Here is an 18283-nt window from a genome sequence, read left to right as displayed (position 1 = left end):
AAAGGTTAACATGTTTAACTATGGAGAAGATGGTCATACTTTACTACCGTTTGTACCAGGAATTCGTGGGTTTAAAAAATTATTATTCTTTCCAAACCCATAAGAGATAATATGTGCAAAGGTGAATGTTATTAATGATTCAAGCAGGTTGAAGTAATGTTCAAGGACTTTGTACCTCGTAGACTTATGAAAACTTCGGAGTTAGAGAAATATGCTTGAGTATATTTTTTTTTGCTAATACTTTAAGGGATCTTTATGTAGCTGCATTAATCAACGTAAAAAGAGCAATGAACATTAGGCTCTGTGTTTCTCCATTAAAATTGTTGGCCTTAATCACATTCAGGTGTCATTTTATTGTGGCTTTGGGAAGAGCGAAAATGCACAGAAGAGAAAATTGAGGATCTCCCCGCTCCCTGCCTCGCCCAGTTTAGCTCTATTAACTGACATTAGATGTGCTCACCTGTGTTTGCATTTACATATTTAACAACAAAAGTAGCACTTCCTAATTATTATGAGGTTGTTCTGAGTATTGTGTGATGATGATATTTGTAAAGTTCTTCAAACTATTAGAAGAAAGGCACAAACCACTTGAACAGTTCACAGTTTAATGAAGGGTCTGTGATTCAGGACTTTGAGGCTTTCTTAACGCAGCGCTCCAACATGGTAATAGGGGAATTATTCCCAAGACATTGCATGTATTCACAGGCTACCAGATTTGTAGATTTTAGACTCTATCTATATGGTTTTTGAAGTGATACTGCAAAGAGAAAAACAGTTGATCCCAAAGGTGATGACTGAAATGGGCAGAGGTTTCTTGATGATAGACTGGGAAACCGGAATACATCCAGTTCTGGCTTCCTGCTGAACTCCTGGTGAACATACTGCCCTTGCCCCACAGGGGAGAGACTGGCAAAGCTCTCAGCATGCTGGACCTGCTAACTGGGATTCCCACATGCTTGCTGGGAAGAGAAGTGTCCATCTAGTGGTGGAGGAGCTGGTCTGGCCAGGAAAACCTGCCCATGGATAAGAGGTCTTAGGCAAGCAAAATAAACAAAAACAACTCCCCCAAACAAAAATAAAAACAAACTTTGGAGTTTGTAACAACTTTAAGGTTGTCAGTTCACAACTGGACATATGTGGAACTATCCTGGAAAGCAATTGTCAACCTTAATTTTTTTTTATCATTAAACCCTCTTTTGATATACATGTAATATTTGTATTCTCCTCTAATGAGAACTGAAATTTCAAAATGATCTTGTTAATGAAAGGATATCAAAGGAGAGATAAAGCTAGAATATGCTTTTAAAACTATTTAAGCACTCCCATCCTCCAAGGTTTGTCATGCCTGAAGATTTATTCCTCTCTGCAGCACAGTCTAGTGTGAGTGCTAGGCTAGCTGTTCTGGAGAGCTATTCCCAGATGGGCTCTGATATCTGGATTGCAGTGAAAACTTGGACCTTGTGCCTACGCCTAGGCTACGATTCCATTTGTCTCATTTATTTTCGACCCCAACTGGGCTGCTCCTTTATGGCTGCAGCATCAATTTGTCTTTTGCTTCGTGGGGCTTCAAGCAGTAACATAACGACTTAGTTCCAGCACATCCGTTTGTTTCATTTGACGCTTCTGTCCCCGATTGCCCTGGCCATCGGTTAAGAGCGGTCAGCAACTTTTCTGTTGGGATTTTCCTCCTTTGGTTCAGTTTGCTACAGGCTGCCGTTCATGATGCAGATGGAATTTATTTCCAACGCGTGAATGTGACAAGTGTTTTGGTTTGGGCTTATCAGTATCAATCAAAACTGAAGAACAGACTACAGCAACAGAGGCCGTAGATTTAGATTTTTATTTCTAGCTTGATAGGTGTGCCTCGTCAGTTTCCCAAAGACGCGTCTCCTTCCTAAAGGAGGTGTGTTTCCTCCTCGGCTTTTGCATCACTGGAGGATTCCGGGAGCTGGAGAGCTTGGGCAGGAAAACGGCAGAGAATTTAGCGTGGCTATCGACGGAGGGATGGATAGAATCTGCGAGCAAACCGACAAATCCCGGCCTGTTTTCAGCAGAACATGCATTTCTAACCAGGTGAACCTCGGGTCAGTCTCCAAAAGTTCTTGTTTTTCTTCTTTAGCGCAGATGAGACCCTCTCTGAGAACCAAAACGAGTGTTGGCGCGTCCCACCCGCTTCGCCTCCAACCGACCCTGCTCCTTCCCGCCCACCCACAGGCGCTACTACAACTCCCAGCAAGCACCGCGCAGCACCCCAGGGGGCCTAGGCCCGGGCGGAGGCCCGCCCCGCGCGGAGCATGCTGGTAGTTGTAGTCAGCGAGCCTGACTGCCCCTCCTTCAGCTATTAGGCATTCCCACTCGGGAGACGGCGATGCTCTGCTATAGCGGGTTCTCCGGTTTCGTAACGCAGCGAAACGTGATCGAGGATTGCTCCCTCCTGCCCTGCGGTGCGCGCCGCGTCGGTGCCCGGGCGCCGAGCTCCGCCCCGTCCACACCCGCTCCCTTGACAGCTGGATCGGACTTCGGGCGCGGCGAGGCCGGGGGCGCGCAGGCGCAGCAGCCCGCGCCGCGCGGGGTTGGCGTGAGGGGCGGGAGGCGCGCGGGTGCTCCCGGCCGCCGGGGCGCGCACGTAGGCACGCAGCGGCGTCACGTGGGGCGCCGAGGATCGCAGTGCGCGTGGCCGCGGCGGCTGGTGTAGGGTTGAGTCAGTTGTGAGACCCGGAGCTGCGGAGCGGCGGGCGGCCCACCGAGCCGGCGACGGAGCGGCGGGCGTCGGGTTCGGGAGCCGAGCGTGGCCCCGTGTCGAGCCGGGCCGAGCCGCGCCGCCGCCGCCCGCAGCTAGCGAGCCGCCGCCGCGGGCGCGCCCCCGCTCTGCGCTGTCTGTCCGATGGCGTCCGCCTCCGGGGCCATGGCGAAGCACGAGCAGATCCTGGTCCTCGACCCGCCCACAGACCTCAAATTCAAAGGTGGGCAGGCGGCGGCCGGCCCGGGAGGGGCGGGCGGGCGTGCGGGCGGCGGGGGGTGGCGGCCGCACCCGGACCCCCTCCCCCGGCCCGGCCGGGCCCGGCCCGGCCCCGCCCGCGGGCGCGCGCCCCTCCCGCCGACGAGGCCGCGCCGCCATCTTGCGGCCCGCGGGCGCCTCGGTGCGGCGGGTCGGCGGGTCGGCTCTCGTCCGCGGGCCGCTGGTCGCCGGGCGGGGTCCGGGCGTGGACGGCGGGCGGGCGGGGGAGGGGGCAGGAGGCCCGGCCCGCCGCCCTCAGGTGCGGCGGCGCGGCCGGGGGTTGGCGGGGCCCCAGGTGCGGACCGCGGGCTCTGCGTCAGCGGCCGGGGGAGGTGACACCTGCGCGTGTCCCCGCGGCGCCGGGCTCGGCCCTCTGGCAGCGCCTGATGGCGGCTGGGCTCCCGGGGCTGCGAGGCCCGAGAGGGGGACGCGGGGCCCCGTGCAGGGTCCTCAGAGAGGCCCTGCGGAGAACGCGGGCCCCTGCGCTCTCTGGTCGCCTGGACCGCGTACCCCTTTGGGGACATTCGATATCTTGCACTTGAAGTCTTAGGAGCTACGACGGGAACAATTTTGGGGAAATTTGAGTCGCACCCGTGCTGAAAAAAAAAATTCCTTACTGTGTAAGATTAACTCCGAAAGAAAAACAATGAGGTGGTTTTCCATAGGAAACGTTTCAAGTAGTTTTAGGAATTTTAAAATACTGAATTCTGGGCTTAGGAGAGTATGTCGTGTAATTCCTTTATTTTGCAAGTTCTTTAGTGCATTTGCAAATTTCTTTGAATGAAGGTGTAAGTGAGCTGCTTCTTAGGTAAAGTTTTGGTTTTAAGACTGCGCTACGAAATATTTTGAGAGGCACTAAGTGCATTTTATCCTGGCAAGTTTAGGTGCGTGGCATGTTTACATAGTTTTAGCTGAAAGAAAAACAAAACACCTTTGGGGAATCATGAAATTACCTAACTCAAATAACTATTACCTTAGGATGGAGGAATTGAATGTAAACCTTTATGGTGTGTGTTCTTTCGATAATTTAAGTATTTTGCTTTTATTTTTTGGACGCTGAGTTTACAGAGGAAGTTTCCTCTTCTGGGTAACCTGTGCGTATTGCCATGAGGATCTTAAGACACTTTAGCACTAGCTTTATTTAGGTCAGGAAATGTTAACAGTTTGAAGCTTTCTCCTTAGAGAAGTAATGTTTCCATCTTGAGAGAATAACAACGGAGGAGCAAGTTAAAAACACACACACACACACACAACCAAAAACCCTACACAAAGACTTGCCCTATGTTTAGCTTATTTTAGGTACTGAAGAGTTACTAGCTGTGGTTATAGAAGAGGTTGTTCTTGTGTTATGGGTGAAAGTAATTCACAAGGCCTGTTAACATCTAGATATCAGTAGAATGTTTCATTGAGAAGTTTGTAGGGACACACATTCGCTTGGGCCATTTGTTTAGCAAACACTGTTGAAAGCTTTGTGCTATCTCTATGTTAGATGAAGAGCATTCCACAATGAGTAATTTATTCAACAGGTACCGTCTTATATTTGAGGAATCATTGCGAAGCACGGTGGAGAAAAAATCCACAGTTTGTAGTTTAATGGGGAAAGCATGTAATTAACAACAGTAAAATGTGTTATACCTAGACCTTGAAGAACTCTGAGACTAGGTAGGGAGACAGAAGAGGCATGTAGCTGCTGCAACAGGGCAAGAAAAGTATGAAGAAAAGGCTCTTCTCCCCGCTTTGGCTGTAGGTGGCTGTAGGAAGGGGCTTGTTTTAGGTTGGAGGGGAGGGCAGGCCAGGGGAGTGGTTTGCTTCTCCTCTGATGGGAGAGAATGTTGGCTTGTACTTAACCACCCTGTGGTTTGCTGTGTGCCTCTGTTTAAAGGTGGAGGAATGGGAGGAACTGGGAGGGAGGAGGGGTAGGATGAATTAGGAGGTGACCTTTGGTGTCATTTGATTCCTTCCTTATTAATGTTATTCTTTTAGGCAAAGGTAAATAGTTTGCTTTGATGGAAACGCCTCTATTCCACCGAACAGTTCAACACTAAGTGAGAAGACTCATTTAGAATCAATGGTCTTTTTATACTTTGATGGTGATATAAAAACTCATTTAACTCTGTCCTCCATCACATGTAATTTTTAGTTTAATCTGTTAATGGATAGTTTTGCAGAATGTCACCTTCTGATAGGTGTATTTGAATTATTTTGTCTCTTCATTTGATTAAGATAGTTTCTCCAACAGTGACTCGTTTAATCATACTCAGATTGGGTGGTGAATTTTTCTTTGTTATATGTGTAACAAAGTCATCTTGATAAGAATTATCAGCACTTTGCACAGTTGTGGAGAAGCAGATACCAGTTTAATACATTTTCTACACACCTCAGTATTTTATTCCAAAAGTTGTTTGGTTTATATGTTGTTTATATGTGGAAGTATTTTTATAGTGATGTAATGAATTTTAAAATAGTTCTTTTGCATCAGTAAAGAAAAAAAGGTAGGTATTTTCAAATTATGTTTTTCAAGCCCTGGCAGTAATTTGATCTAGAATTCAGATTTGAAATTTGGTATTACATGTGAGAGACTTTTTAGCCCTTAATATGTTCATTTACTATTGTAAAATCTCTTCCTTTGTATTACACAGCATTTTATTTTCCTCCCGGTTGGTAGTTTTGGGAGGAAGTTTGGAGAAGAAAGTTTAGAAAACTAACTGAATGTATTCTTCCTCCTAACGATCAGAGAAGGAGGAAAATAGACCAGAATCGTTGTGCTGAAGGAGGCTCGTAACAGCAAATCAGTAAAGAAGGTGAGGCTCTCTGAGGGACGAGGGGCCTGTGATTTGCCAGCCAAAGCGTCTCTGTGTAGCAGCACATCACTAAGGAGAGGCCCCAGCGAGGGTGTAGAGAACTCCTCCTGTTGGCGGGTGTTTGGCACATTTTTAGGTGTTTCAGAGCATTCTGTTTCCCAGGGACTACACCAAACCCCAGGGTGAGCCTCCCTACTCCCCAGGGTGCAGATACCGCCTTAGTACTCCACTCCTTAAAAGTGTTGAGTAGCTCTTGACTGCCTGCTGGATGCAAGTCTAACTGTTTTAAGTCTGGCACACAAGCCCTTCTGTGCCGTCCTGTCTGCCCTTGTTAACACCTGTTCACCTGCACATATCCGTACTTTCTTCCCTGAGAAAGAAAAACTCTTCTCATATCCAAGCATGTTTGTTCTGCTATTTTTGCTGGTTAAGGTAAAAATCTTTTCCTGACTCAGACTGTGTTTCATCAGATATTTTGCCTGTCATGTTTTCAACCATCTGCTTCTTCCTTTAAACATAAAAATACACCTAGGTCTTTCATTTTAAAAACAAATAAACAAACACAGGGCTTCCTTGACTCCCAGCTCCTCCTGGTATGTGGCCCTCCCTGTGTTCTGTTTCCTGTAGTCAGGCTTCTTGGAAAAGTAGTTGGTGTGCCCCGTGTCGCCGTCCCTCACCTGTACGCCTTAGTGCTGTCTGTCCTCACTGCTCCCTGGTCATCGCCGGTTTTTATCTCCCTGGACCTCTCCTTGGCACTTGGCATTATTGACAGTTCCTCTTTTTAAGAACTGGATTCTTTTGACTTCTGTGTTACAGTTCTCTTCTGACTTTCTTCTTTGCTCTCTTTGTTGTCTTATTTGTGGCCTCTCTTTCCTAGATGCTGATGTTTCTGAGATTCTGATTTGTTTTCAATTTTATGTGACTCTGAACCTCCCTTTGTTCAGTCTCCTTGTTTCCAGGGCTTCTCTTTCTCTTCCTTGCTCTCTCTCTGCCCACGTTGGCACACACCCATATCTGTGCTTAATTCAGACAAAATCAGCTTTGAAATACGAACTGATTACCTGTTGACTATCTGAATTTGAATGTTACTCAGATATCAGAAACTCAACACATCCCAAGTTGGTTTTACTACCCAAGCCTACTCTTAGTCCTGTATTTTAAAAATTTTTAGTGGCATCGTGATTACTCATAGAAATACTATGCACATCTAGTAATTAAAATCTGTATTTCTACATCTCAGACATAACTCTTGAATCTTTCCCATTTAATGTAACTCTGCTTCTAAATCCATTTATTTGTTTTAATTCATTCAGTTACACAAGAAAAACCTGAGTTTCTGATCTACGTGATGCATGTTGAATAAGTGTTAGAACTAGTTTTGTGTAAAACAGTCTTTATTTTCATGAGGCAGTTCTAGTGGGGAGAGGTAGACACTGATCAGATAATCAGAAGAAGGAAGTGTGGCTATGAAGAGGTATGTAGGGCTATGAGAATCTAAAATAGGGCACTTGGAGGAGGTCAGCAAGGCTGCCACAACTGGACTAAGATTTTCCAAGAATGAATAGAAATTATCGAGGTGGTGAAGAAAGGAAAATGCAGTGGGAGCAGCTTGTACCAAGATCCTGTAGCAGGAGGGAGGCAAAAAGAAACATGTACATGTTGTGTAATGTGTTAAATAACCTCATGTTACTTAAAGACTGTGTCAGTGTGACAGTAGTGGAATCAGCCAAGATGAGTGTGGTGCTGTGTAAGTAGGTCAAATAAGGAGCTGTTTTTATCCTAACTGAGGGATTGTAAGGGGGGAGCATGGTAGAGGTGTAGAAGTGATGGAGTGACATCACATTTGCATTTCCAAAAATTTAATTCTGGGTGGGGATGTATATATAGCTCAAGTGGTAGAGTGCATGCTTAGCATACATGAGATCCTGGGTTCAATCCCCAGTACCTCCACTATAAAAGAATTAAAAAATAAGTAAACCTAATTACCCACGCCCCCCCCCCATTATAATTATGGTAGCAATGTGAACTAATTGTAGAGGGGAGATACAGATAATGTAGGCAGTTGCCACAGTCCAGGCTACAGGTGGCCACTTGGACTGAGGGAATGGCATTGGAGATAGTGACAGGTTAAAGAGAGTCAAACCAGTGATTTTGACTTTTCTGTGAAGTGGAAAATATATATAAAGAATTGGGAGACTGTAATTGGTTTGAGTTCTTCAAAATTTGGTGTCTTGTGATTGTTAGTGTTGGTAGTTTTGTTGTTTGTTTACTGAGCTAGTTGCCTTTCACGTTTCCTTTAGCCTTGCAGAGGTGGTCTGTGTGCTGTTTCCTCAGAGGTACTTCCTGACCTCGGTTTTTCTTGTTGCTTTTGTAACTTACCTTGACTGACTATTCAGTGTTATCTGTCTTTCAGAAGAGGTACTATTTAATACAGGATAGATCTTGCTTTCCTTCAATCATAAAGTTGCTTTAAAAGAAAATTAGATGTTTGTTAGCTTATTATACTATACAGACCGCAAAATGTGATATTATTTTGTATAACTGCTAAAGGAATCCTTGTTAAAAACTTTTAAGTGTAAGGGACGGCTATTTGCAAATGCTTGTTTACTGAGTTTATTACAACTGAAATGTGACTCAAATTGCTCTAAAGTTTCTTGGAGGGAGGGTATAACTCACTGGTAGAGTTCTTGTTAGCATGCACAAGGTCCTGGGTTCAATCCCCAGTACGTCCATTAAGATAAATAAATATAACTAAATAAACCTAATTACCTCCCCCTCAAAAACATTTAAAATTTTTAATGAAAACTTTCATTTGTTAAAAATCTCTATACACTTAATGAACCTCTGTACACTTAAATTTAGTAAGTTCATGTATACTTAAGCTTAGTGATTATTAATATTTTAATTTTTTGTGGGGGTGCTTACCGCAGTATTTTAAAACAAATTCTGGGTATAACATTTCAGGACAAATATTTGTGCTTGCTTTTCTAATAAACAAAAAAAGGGACATTTACATAATCATGACACCATTGTCACTTAATAAAACCAAAAGTAATTCTTTAGTATCATCTGATACTTAGTCTACTGAAATTTCCCCAGCTGCAGTCCTGTGTGTTAGTTGTTGAGTCTGTACACTGCTTTTGGTTGTCATGTGTCCAGGTCGTTTTGATCTTCAGTAGTGCCTCTGCCTGCTCCTCTTTATCACCCTGTTTACTGTTGTCATCCAGTGGAATGTCCCATATTCTTGATGTTTCTGACGTGTATTCCCTGTAAACTTGGAGTTAGATTTAAGGGCTTGATTAGATTCAGGTTTCAATACTTTTTGGTAAAAACACTTCATAGATGGAGTTGTGTCCTGTCAGGTTTCCCACGTCTAGTGACCCAGAGTAGATTGCTGATGACAGCTTCACCCCTCCCTGGGAAAGTTCCACAGATATAGGTGAACGTAACATTGCAGGCATTAGCTCTGCTTGAGGGTTAAGGTGTCTTTTGTTTTTATATTTTTACTTTTCTGTTTTTCCCAAGATTTCTGCAATGAACATTCAATACTTTTTATAATAAGAGAAAAAATTATTTTGTTATTAGACTTGATACTTTGGGGAGATTATGTCAAAAGTTTCATTTGTCCTACCTGTTATTACTTTATTTTTTAATAATTTAAGCCTCTTATGCAGTCCAAAATCTTTTTTTTAATAAGTACTCTTAAGTAACAAGGCAATTGTATAACATAAAATAGAGAACAAGCCTGTAACCATCCAGTAGCAGTTCGCAGATTAAAGCATATAAAGACAGTTAGAAAACCATGTTTGTCTGAAAGTGTATCTGATTTACAACTGTCCTGTAGCAGTTCTCGAATCATAACTGTACATGTGTCTGTTAAGTTTCTTGAGCTCTTACTGTTAGCATTAATTGATGGTCTCTTGTGGGAAGTATGACAGAGTTGTTCGGGATATTTTTCTCAGAGGATGGGCCAGCCCATAGACTGTATGAAAGAGGCAGGTAGGTCTAGGCAGCATGTGAGTTCATGGGATTCCCCTTCCTCCAGATGGCGCTGATGGGGTCAATAATGGGCCCCTAACCCAGGCCAGCCAATACGTATGTGCTGGTGACCCACTAGCCCAAAATTTCAATGCCTCCCCTTTAAATGTCATAGGCTTTAGACTTTTAAGGTCAGCCAGACTTGGAGACAGGCTTATTTGGGCCACTTGCTTGCTGAAGTAACTGGTTGAGGGAGGAGAGGGAAGGAAAAGCAGGCAGAAGAGCTCTCAGGGCCCCAGGTGTCAGTTTCTCCTGAATGTGGCCGTTTGTTTCCTGTGTCACTGAGATGACTTACGTCCTTTTTAATAAACTCTGAATTATGACTTTATTCTTCATAATAAACTTTCTTGCTTAGTTAGACTTCAAAATTTATGGAATGATATTCAACTTTGTGACACATACTTCACTTTGTGAAAATAATCTAGACCAGTGACTTAAATTTTTATAGACGAAACACCCATGTAGATAGCATTTTTGATGCCATGTCGTTAATATGCCATAGTTTGCTTAACGACTTTTCTCTGGCATGTGGGGTGTTCTCTGTAATTAGAGTTATCGTGAACACGGTACTGTTTTCAAAATTCAGGTTTAAATGAAAGAGAAGTTTAGTTATGCTTATTTCAGCTTTTAAAGGATATGATTGGATTCAGTTACCATTTTTAAAAATAGATATGTTAAAGAACTGTTAATATGAGAGGGATTTGAAATACTAGTTTGCAGTATAATTTGACAGATTTCTTACGGGCCTGCATTTTGACAGCCTTTAATTATGTAGCTGTATGCTTCCATAAATGCATATTCATCCACATATATTTACTCATGTATTCATGTGTATCTGTAAATATATGTACACATACACTTTTATTCTGGTACTGGGATAATCTGGCATGAATTGGAGTAACTGCTATGCCTTTAAAGGTCTGGAGTACCTTTACATCATACAGTGTTTCCTGTTTTGTTTTCTCTATGAACAGATTTTACTCTTAGAGCTTATAGGGAAAGACGAATCGCTTGGCCTGCTTGGCCTTGTTATCTAAGTACTGTTCCCACTGCTGAAAACCTCCACGACAGCATTTCCCAAAGATAGCTTTTTCTGAATCTTCAGGTTTTCCCATCAGAATTTTTCATGTAAAAGATTTTATGAACACATTAAGCTAATATTAAAAACACATTTGAAAGTCTGTTCTGATTATAAAATTAATGTTTAATACAGAAAGTTGAAAATGTATAGAACAGTATAAAGCAAATAAAAATTGCCCAACACTACAACCTACAAATAACCACTGTTAACATATGATTTTTTGTGTGTTCTGTTTGACTCATTATAATTTCAGAAGTCATATTTTAAAATTAATATTTAAATTTTTTAATTTTTCAAATATTTTAAAAATTAATAATGTGATAATTTTCTCATGTTATAAATATTTTGCTTCTGACCTAACAAGAGCTTCAGATCTGTAGATGGTGCTAAAAACATTTATTTCAAGTTCTCCCAAAATACCATTCTCTTTTATTTTCTCCTATCCTGACTACGCAGATTTTAAAAAGCGATCTAAACTCTTCAGATATGGAGAATTTACTTTTGTTTTAACAAAGGTGTTAATTTAAGCAGCATGCACATTTAACATTTAATCTTGAATGCAGGTGTTTTTTAAAAAGTTTTTTGTGTGTACATGTTACTGTTCTTTAGATGTTACACAGTGGAAGGACATAAAATTTATATAAAAGTGTTACAAACCAAAATGTTCCATTTCTGTGTAAAGACAGTTTATTATTCTCTCCCCCTTGTTTTCAGGACTGTGTCGCAGGGATTGCTTCGGTCAGAGTGGGCAGTCTCTGCCTCAGGAGGTCGGGAAAAGCACTCCTAGAGTGTCTGCGGTAGCGTCACACACACAGGCGGGAAAGTGTGGTCATGTGAGGTTGAGTTGTCTTCCATTTTACCGTAGAGTTGTAGGTGTTCTTTAATTGGGGCGGTGGTTAAGTTGTTCACAGACGTCCCCTAATCTCGGAGCTGAGAGGAGCCTTGGAGGTGGTCTTGTCTGCTGAGCTGAGGTGAGAGGTCAGACTGTGCTGGAGAAGTTGAATGATTTGCTCAGGGTCAGTCACCTTGTTAATGGTTTTAGATCTTACGCGTCTACTTCGGCACACTGCTTTCTGTTTTTTACAAAAGTCAGTACACCACCAGCAGCAGAACTAGGCCCCTCCCCGTGAAGCTTCCAGAAGCGTGAAGGAAGAGGCTTTTGACTTGTGACGTAGGCATAGCTGCTTTTCCATGTGACAGTGATGGGGAAGTACCTGTGTGATTGGGACACTGCTGCATGAGCTGAAGATGCCGCAGAAGAAATAAAAGATGTGATTCCTGCCTGTAGGTCCCTCCTCACTGTGACTTCAGGCCCTGGGAGTGGGGAAAAAGTGACCGCACACTACTACATTAAGTGGATTTTGGAGATTTTTCATGGTACATTCTGAAATTTTTTGTTGATTATATAATATGGATAAACAGGTCAGTGAAGCAGTTTAAGAAAGCAAAGGTTTTTTTTTTTTAATATTAGAGATTTAAATAAAACAGTGAAGTTTGGCTTTTGTATTAATCTCTGGGCCCATGCTTTTGTAATGAATGTTAATGAAATCATACAAAAAGATAAAAGGACGTGTTTAGTACTGTAATAATCAAACCTTCCTGAGTAGAATTGACTAATTTTGTTTCCCAGAAAGTGGTACTCTGTTTACTTTTGCAACAGCATTTGTATAATAATATTTATTCAGTATCTGCATCCAAAATTGTCCCAGCAGCTGGGGGTACAGCTGCAAAGGGAGCAAGGACCCAGTCTTCATGGAGCTTACATTTGCTAAGTCTGAGATTGCAATGTGTTTGAGAAACAAAACATAGAAAACATAAATAAATTAAGGTGACTTCATTTTTAAAATCTGTAGTGAAGATTTTAGGGTTTTCTTTGGTGTAAAACAAAAATATTTTCTCGGTGTTTGCTCCTTGTTTCCAGAAATGTTCATCATTGACTTGTGGAATCAAGGGAGATACAGTATCCTTTTAAAAGTCTTTTCCATATATTGCTGGTTGGACCACAGTTTCATGGTTTAGTGCTGCAGAAATCTACCTGGAATGGCTTACGAATTAGGAAATAAATACGGCTAGGTAGTTTGCGGACTCTTCGGAAAACATAGAGAACTTACAAGAGTTGAGGCTCGAGTCAGACCTGGTTTGACATCCTCCTGACGTTACTTTGTACTTATATGACCTTAGGCAAGCATTTTAACTTCTGGGTTAGGGTTGGCTCCCCTGTGAAATGGGGACGATAAGTAGTAAAAGTGGCAGCCTCCTAGCGTGATGGCAGAGCTGAGCAACGGAACCCGTGCGAGGTTCTTGGTCCCTGCTGAGTGCCCCACGAGGGCTGGAGGGTGTTCCCGCTGTCCTCACTGTCCCTGCTGTGTGACTGTGGAGGTGGTGGGAGCACCGGTGGGAGCATTGGACAGTCGTCGCCAGCTCTGCCATGGCTGCACATCCGGCCTTCCCCGCTCCGGCTTCTCCCTGTTGTTTCGGTGCCGACAGGGTGAAGGCGTGCGCATGTGCTGCTGGAGTAAGTGATTCATGAAGACCTGGAGTCGAAGCAGACCTGCTTCTGATGGTTTTGTTGTTGCTGCTGATTAGAAGGAGCCCATGTGGCGCCTCTGCCTTGCTGCAGCGCCCTCGGGTGGGCTGATCCTCCTCACGGCGGTCTGTGCTGCGGGAATTGTGTGGTCAGTCTGTTCTCAGAGAGCCGTGCCTTGGCTCGTTGACCTTTCTGGTGTTAATCATGCAGAGGTCGCTGACTCGCCTGTATCTCGCAGCGAAGAGCCCCGAGAGAGCTGGGCAGGGATGGGGGAGGGACGGGGGGGCTGAGAGCTCAGCCCCCTGCGTTTCGGGCTGTGGTGGGAGACACGGACTCCCGGTCTGGAGACTTGTTGGTTCAGAGCTCTGCCCGATTGTGGGCTTCACGTTGGTGTCGGCCTCCTTCGCCCCTCCAGGTGCCCACGTGGTGGGGTCATGGCATGATGCGCCACGCTGCATGTGGGGCCTGTGCGCTTCCTGGTGGGCTGCACAGAAGCCTGCCCGGCCTCCTCCCACAGGGAGACCTGCCCTTCATCACGCGGGACAGTGAACCGGCCCTCCATCAGAAGGGGGTGTTACCTTCCACAACTCTCCACGGCCTCCACCTGTGAAGGCTGCAGCTATGCTGAGGCCCAGTGGGCCGGCCTCTGAGTAGCTGACCTCGCCGGCTGTCAGGGAGTTAGTTCATCGGCTGTGTTCCGCTCTGTCACCTGTTCATTCTTACACCGCATCCGCGGGGGCCTTTTCTGTTTCTGAAATGCGCCATGCCGTATTCAGGACTGCTCACCCTGAATTAAAATTGGATTCTCTTGTCAGTAAGCAGGTACCATTGAACTCAAGTTGGTACGTGTGCTGAGGTGTTTAGTAGGGGTCTCAGCTTCCTTCGTAATGCATCAGAATAAGATGGATGGACAGACAGATACGGCTGGATAATTGATGTGTCTCAAAGTAAATAACAGCAAAGTGTTAATTGTAGAGTCTAGATAGTGGCCAAATAGCTGTTCACTGTCCACCTATTTCAGTTCCTCTGTTTGAAATTTTTCAAAATAAAATGTTGGAGGAAAAGCCACCTGCTGTCTCCCCCTCTCTCCCCCAAGTAGTTGTCTTTGCAGCTAAGCAAAGCTTGGCAGTTCAGGAAAACTTTAATGGCAATTTACATTAAAGTACTCATAGATGATGACCATTTTAAAATTTGTTTAGTCAGAGTGGCTCTACTTCTAGCTGTTTTTAGCTTGAGTTCCTTTTTAGAGTGAGAGGTTTGGAGAATAAAGTTCCCACTATGTGAAAAGAAAGCATTGCTCTGAATCTTAGGTATACAGCGTTTCATACTGGAAATAGATTTTTAGATAAAGAAGGCAGGCCAGTCTCACTTAGGACAGCCTTCTGAGTGAGCTGCCCTAAATTCTCCTGCATTTTTGGAATTTGAAGCTCTATCTTTTTTCCAAACTTACTTGCACAGAAGTCTTATTTATGTATGTTGCACTTCTATCTGACTGTTAGAATTTGGGACTGAGAATAGGATTTTGCCTTACTGGAGTGACAGCGTCGTAGAGTTAAGATGGAATACTTAGTGGCAGGAAGGGTCCTGGCTACTGAAAAGGGAGGCTAAACCAGGGCAGCCGTGTAACTAACAGAGCTTTTCTTTCTTTCTTCCTTTCTTTCTTCCTTTTTTTCTTTCTTTTCTTTTCTTTCAGTAAAAGAGTGCAAGTAAATGTAACCTGTATTGTGCGGAATTTTGTTTTATGTGGACTGTTTTTACATATAAACAGTGAGATTTCATCTCTAAAATAGGAAGTTATGTATCAGATGGTACCTGTGATCGGTGACTAGTTTACTGTCAGATAATCTTAAAATGGACTGTTGTAGTAATTATTTCTAAATGTTAAATTAAGCATTCATATTGGACAAACGGCAGGGTTTTCCTCACTTACAGGGATTAAGTTTCAGAAATCCTCCAAACATGAGTATTTATTTTTTATATAAATTGCTTTAAATGTTTCACTTTCTCATTTTTTTCACTGTTTTTTCGGTTTTGGTTTTTTTTTTAGTTTACGTCAAAGGTCAGTTTTTCTTAAAAAAGATAAAAGCCTTTATTATTTTTCATAACAGGAAAATGTATACAGTTTAAAGAATTATCAAAAAGTAATTAGTGCTCAGGGTAAGAAATAGAACTTGGCCTGCGCTGCGAAAGGCCTTCTTGTACCCTCTCCCTCTTGTACCTCCTTTCCCTGCAGAGTTAACTTGTTTTTTATGGTAACCATTTACTCGTTCTTCTTAATGGTTTAACCACGCACATATCGCAGTGGGTAGAGCAGGAGATTATTGATATAAAGCAGTGGTTTTTAACCCCATTTGACACACTGTCCCATTTTAACATTTTATATTTTGTAATGCCTCCTTTACCATCCCAAAAGGAAATTCATGTTTAAAATTACCTACCAAGGTACGTAATTGAAATACTAATATAGTGCCCTAACTACAACATGAAGGAGAAATAAAGTAAGTTTGTAATGAAGTGTGCACTTGGATGTGTTTGGGTGTGACTGCACTGAAGTGACCAGATGCTTGTGACCTAATTTCAGCGACTGGGTTTGAATTTAAGATCAGGCAAGAGTTATCTGAATAGAGGCCGACTGTGGTTTTCTTTAACGTTTTGAAATAAGGGCAAAAGAAGAATATTTATGCATATAAGTAGAATCATGTAAATGCAGTGATTCGAGTGTCCTGAGTGACATTGCTGTTGGTAGAATAGTTTTTGTGCTGGTAAACCCACCTTTTAACATTTTGGAGAAAGAGAACAAACTTTTCCTGTTGTACACAGCAGATGTATCTCTGGAAAAGAGATTTTTCACCAGTATGAGTTTCTGTAGGGGTATTTGAACTTTTGGTGGGAGGAGGCGTAACAACTTGATTGCATGGGTCTGCCCTGCTATTGCAGAAAGTCCCACTGCCTGTCCCCCCCCTCCCCCGCCAATAGCGCCCCCAGTCACACTGTCAGACAGACGTGCCTGACAGTGACCGGTTACCCTGGGGTCTGTGGCTGTGTCGTAGTGGATAAATCACACAACTTTTCCTCTATTTTTGAGGGCCTGTAAAGGTAGATATTTTATCAGGTCTTCTTAACCTGCAGGCTGCAGGAGTCCCTCCCCCAACCTAATCTCCTTGTCTCACCCTCACCCTCCAGAAATATTCAAGCTAAACCTGTCCTGAATATCTGCATGTGCATGTTTTCCTGGGGTAGTATATAGTTTTCATCAGCTTCTGTGATGCACAAAAGTGGACCAGATGTTTCTTCCTAGGAACTCTTCAGGCTGTTAAATCTGGTTACTCTTATGCTAACGGTTATTAGTACTTGCTAATTTTCCATTTTAACCTGGAAAATGGGCTCTGGCGCAGAACGGTCTGCTGGGAGCAACCCTTATATTGAGAGGCTTGGTTAGAGGGACACAGTCGAGCAGAAAACCTCAAATTCATTTGTTAGGTGGGTTTCTTATAGGTAATTTTACATTTTGCTGATAAGGTTAACATATCCAGTTAAGAATTTTGTTTTGAGTTGGTGGAGTTTTTTCTTTTGGCGTATTTTCTTCCTCTTTAGATAGTTTGCATTTTTATGTCTAGAAAGACCACAATCTGTCATTTAAGATTTATAAGCCCAGCTGGGCAATGTAAAGCTTAAGTACTGTTTCAAAATTCATATGTTAATGAAAGTGGACACGTGGTTTTCTAAATCAGTGTAAAAATCAGTCATTTTACCTTATTTGGATTTCCTCTAAAATTGGGGAGAATTAAAAAATTGATTTTAAAATTAAAAAGTTTAAAAATCTTATTACATAATTATGTTCTAAAAATACAGGATTGTTAGAATTTTGTAAAATGTTTTGTCATTTTACTAAGAAATTGGGTTTTTTTTAAGTCCATGCTTGCTGCCAATGTTAAAGTCCTAGTTGAAATAGTCCCATAATAATTTACACATTCTCAGTTACCTGTAGTAATTTATGGATTTTGAGAAAGTTGAGGAACGGAATGTACGTCTTTAAGACTCCTAGTTGTAGCAACTTAAAATGTGTGTCTAGCCAACAATTTTGTGAATTCATGTAGCAAAACGGGCAGATTGAAGCTTTCTCCTTTACTCTTCTGTGACAGTGTATGGTGGGGTCGTTAGCTGCTTGTCAGAAAATGCAAGCCGCTGGAATTGAAGAAGCAGCGTATAAATATAACATATTAAAAAGTATAAAATAATACACAAGTTGAGTGATTAACTTGACTATGTAAAAGCAAACTATTCAAAAGATTATAGTTCACATATGTTTATATATACTTAAAGTGCGTACTTTTTAAGTGGCTATTTTACAGTAAAAGTTTTTCTGTAACTGGTCTCTTGCCTTTAGATGTTTTCTTCTAATGTTCTCTTATCTCTGTCTTCTCTATCAACCCAGTTCCAAATTTTTTTTTGCCCAATTGTTCATTATTTCTGAGTAGTCTTCCCTTTTATAGATATGTTAGTTTGTTCCATTTACTTATTAATGGACATTTGGGTGATTTTCAGTTTTTGACTTTTACCAATAAAGCAGTTACGAACATTTGTGTTCAGGTCTTTGCATGGATATATGCTTTCATTTCTTTTTTTTTGTTATTTGTATTTTTTTATTAAAGTATAGTCAGTTTACAATGTTGCGTCAATTTCTGGTGCACAGCACAATGCTTCAGTCATGTGTGAACATACATAGATTCATTTTCATATTCTTTTTCACCATAAGCTAGTACAAGATATCGAACATAGTTCCCTGTGCTACACAGTATGAACTTGTTTATCTACTTTATATATACCAGTCAGTATCT

General features: G+C 42.5%; 1 protein-coding gene across 2 annotated transcripts in view; it reads left to right on the top strand.

Moving 5' to 3' along the window:
- Window positions 1-2659: 2659 nt before the first annotated feature.
- Window positions 2660-18283, top strand: part of VAPA (VAMP associated protein A) — a 32709-nt gene continuing 17085 nt past the window's right edge. Inside the window, exon 1 of one of the 2 annotated variants that reach the window (XM_032467337.1) lies at window positions 2660-2963. In XM_032467337.1, coding sequence (XP_032323228.1) covers window positions 2885-2963 — 79 coding nt within the window. In that variant the 5' untranslated portion in view covers window positions 2660-2884. The remainder of the gene's footprint in view (window positions 2964-18283) is intronic. The other variant, XM_032467338.1, reaches the window with a different exon arrangement.

Source organism: Camelus ferus, chromosome 24 (assembly GCF_009834535.1).
Source record: "Camelus ferus isolate YT-003-E chromosome 24, BCGSAC_Cfer_1.0, whole genome shotgun sequence".
Classification (NCBI taxonomy): domain Eukaryota; kingdom Metazoa; phylum Chordata; class Mammalia; order Artiodactyla; family Camelidae; genus Camelus; species Camelus ferus.
Note: the sequence above shows the minus strand (reverse complement) of the source record. Positions and strands in the feature narration are given on the sequence as shown.